The sequence below is a fragment of the Aptenodytes forsteri genome, unplaced genomic scaffold (assembly GCF_000699145.1).
Source record: "Aptenodytes forsteri isolate BGI_AS27 unplaced genomic scaffold, ASM69914v1 Scaffold86, whole genome shotgun sequence".
Taxonomy (NCBI): Eukaryota; Metazoa; Chordata; class Aves; order Sphenisciformes; family Spheniscidae; genus Aptenodytes; species Aptenodytes forsteri.
Genome location: NW_008795715.1, coordinates 2,380,595 through 2,381,921, shown reverse-complemented (window position 1 = coordinate 2,381,921; position 1,327 = coordinate 2,380,595). Strand labels below are relative to the sequence as shown.

The following is a 1,327-nucleotide window of genomic DNA, read 5'->3' as shown; positions in this document are numbered from 1 at the left end:
AGGTCTGCACAATCGGGCTCCAGCCTCCCACGCTGGCGCAGCTCCACGCTTTCACCTGACGGCAAAAATCTTCCCTGGAAGAGGCGAGCACGGTGTCCCTGCCACGGCAGCATGCCCAGATTAAATGCTGTCAGAAAAGGAGGGGGAAAAACTGCACCAAGAAGGGGGTAGAGATAGGGACTATTTCCACTCCCAACACGCGGGAGCTGTAAATCCTCTTGTACCTGGGCTGGGGACAAAACGTGGCCCCGTCCCTCCCGAGCCCTCCACACTCTTCCCGAAAGCAAACCAGCCCCACGGGAAAGGGGATGGAGGGAGGCACCGAGGAGGGGAAGGAGGATGGGAACCCAGCTGCTGCCCCAAGACGAGGAGGGAGAAGGAAGTGGCTGAACTTACTCTTGATGGGCAACTTAGCTCCAAAATAATTGATGCAAAAAACAAAACAAAACAAAAAAGCAGGTGTTAACAGGCAGGGTGGGTTTAAACAAACAGCGGGGAAATGTAAACATGCATGGGTGACTGCGGAAAGTGTCCTCTGAAAGTCAGAATAAATAAGAAATAAAGCAGACAGAGAAGAGCAGCTGAAGGGAAGACTATTTTGGTCTCCTCTGAGCATGTGGTTGGTGACCTCTCCCCGCAGCCTCCGCAGGCCAGCCGGGAACTGGGTTAGCGAGACGGGCAGGAGGGATGCGCTCGCAGGTAGGGCATGTCCTCTGCAAGGGCAGGAGGAGGGGGCCAAGCTCACCCGTCCCTGTCTCCACCCCGGCAGACCCCATCGGTGCCCTGGGTGAGCGGCTTTCCGGCAAAGCAGAGGGGCTCCTCGCCACCCGGCTAACCCCCCCTGCCCCGGCCCACGGGGCATCACAAGAAGGACTTGGCCTCGGCCGTCCACTGTACCGTGGGAGGAGGAGAGCCTCTGCCGATCAGGGGGACGTTCTCGTAGCGCGGGTTTCCACCAAAGAGCACGGCTTGGTTCCTGGAGGGGAAGAGCTCGTCAGAGTGGGGGGCACACAGCAAGACCCCCACCATTGTCCCATGGCCCCGACGTGGGGTGACGCTCCATCCCCGAGGTGGGGGGACCCAAGGGTCAGCGCCTCCGAGGAAGGGGGTCTCACATGTACTCGGAGACGGGGGCGTTGGAGATGGTCTGCGCCGGGGGGTGCAGGCTGCTCTGGCTGCCCAGGCTGCTGCTGTAGCTGCAGAAGCTGCGGAGCTGCCCCCGGGCCGGGTTGTGGGTGGCGATGCGACGCGCCTGCGGGTTGAAGGGGTCTTCCTCGTCCATGTCGTCGTAGTCCCGGTCCCTGCGGGGACAAGGCGCCGGCGCTTA

The 1,327-nt window shown here is 61.2% G+C and overlaps 1 protein-coding gene across 1 annotated transcript in view; it reads right to left on the bottom strand.

The window, feature by feature from the left end:
* The window catches only part of TTYH2 (tweety family member 2), an 8,965-nt gene that overhangs the window by 1,629 nt on the left and 6,009 nt on the right, over positions 1-1,327 (bottom strand). The window contains exons 10-11 of the mRNA XM_009283515.2: positions 1,116-1,301; positions 893-976 (exon numbers count right to left, since the gene is read on the bottom strand). Coding sequence (XP_009281790.1) covers positions 893-976; positions 1,116-1,301 — 270 coding nt within the window. The remainder of the gene's footprint in view (positions 1-892; positions 977-1,115; positions 1,302-1,327) is intronic.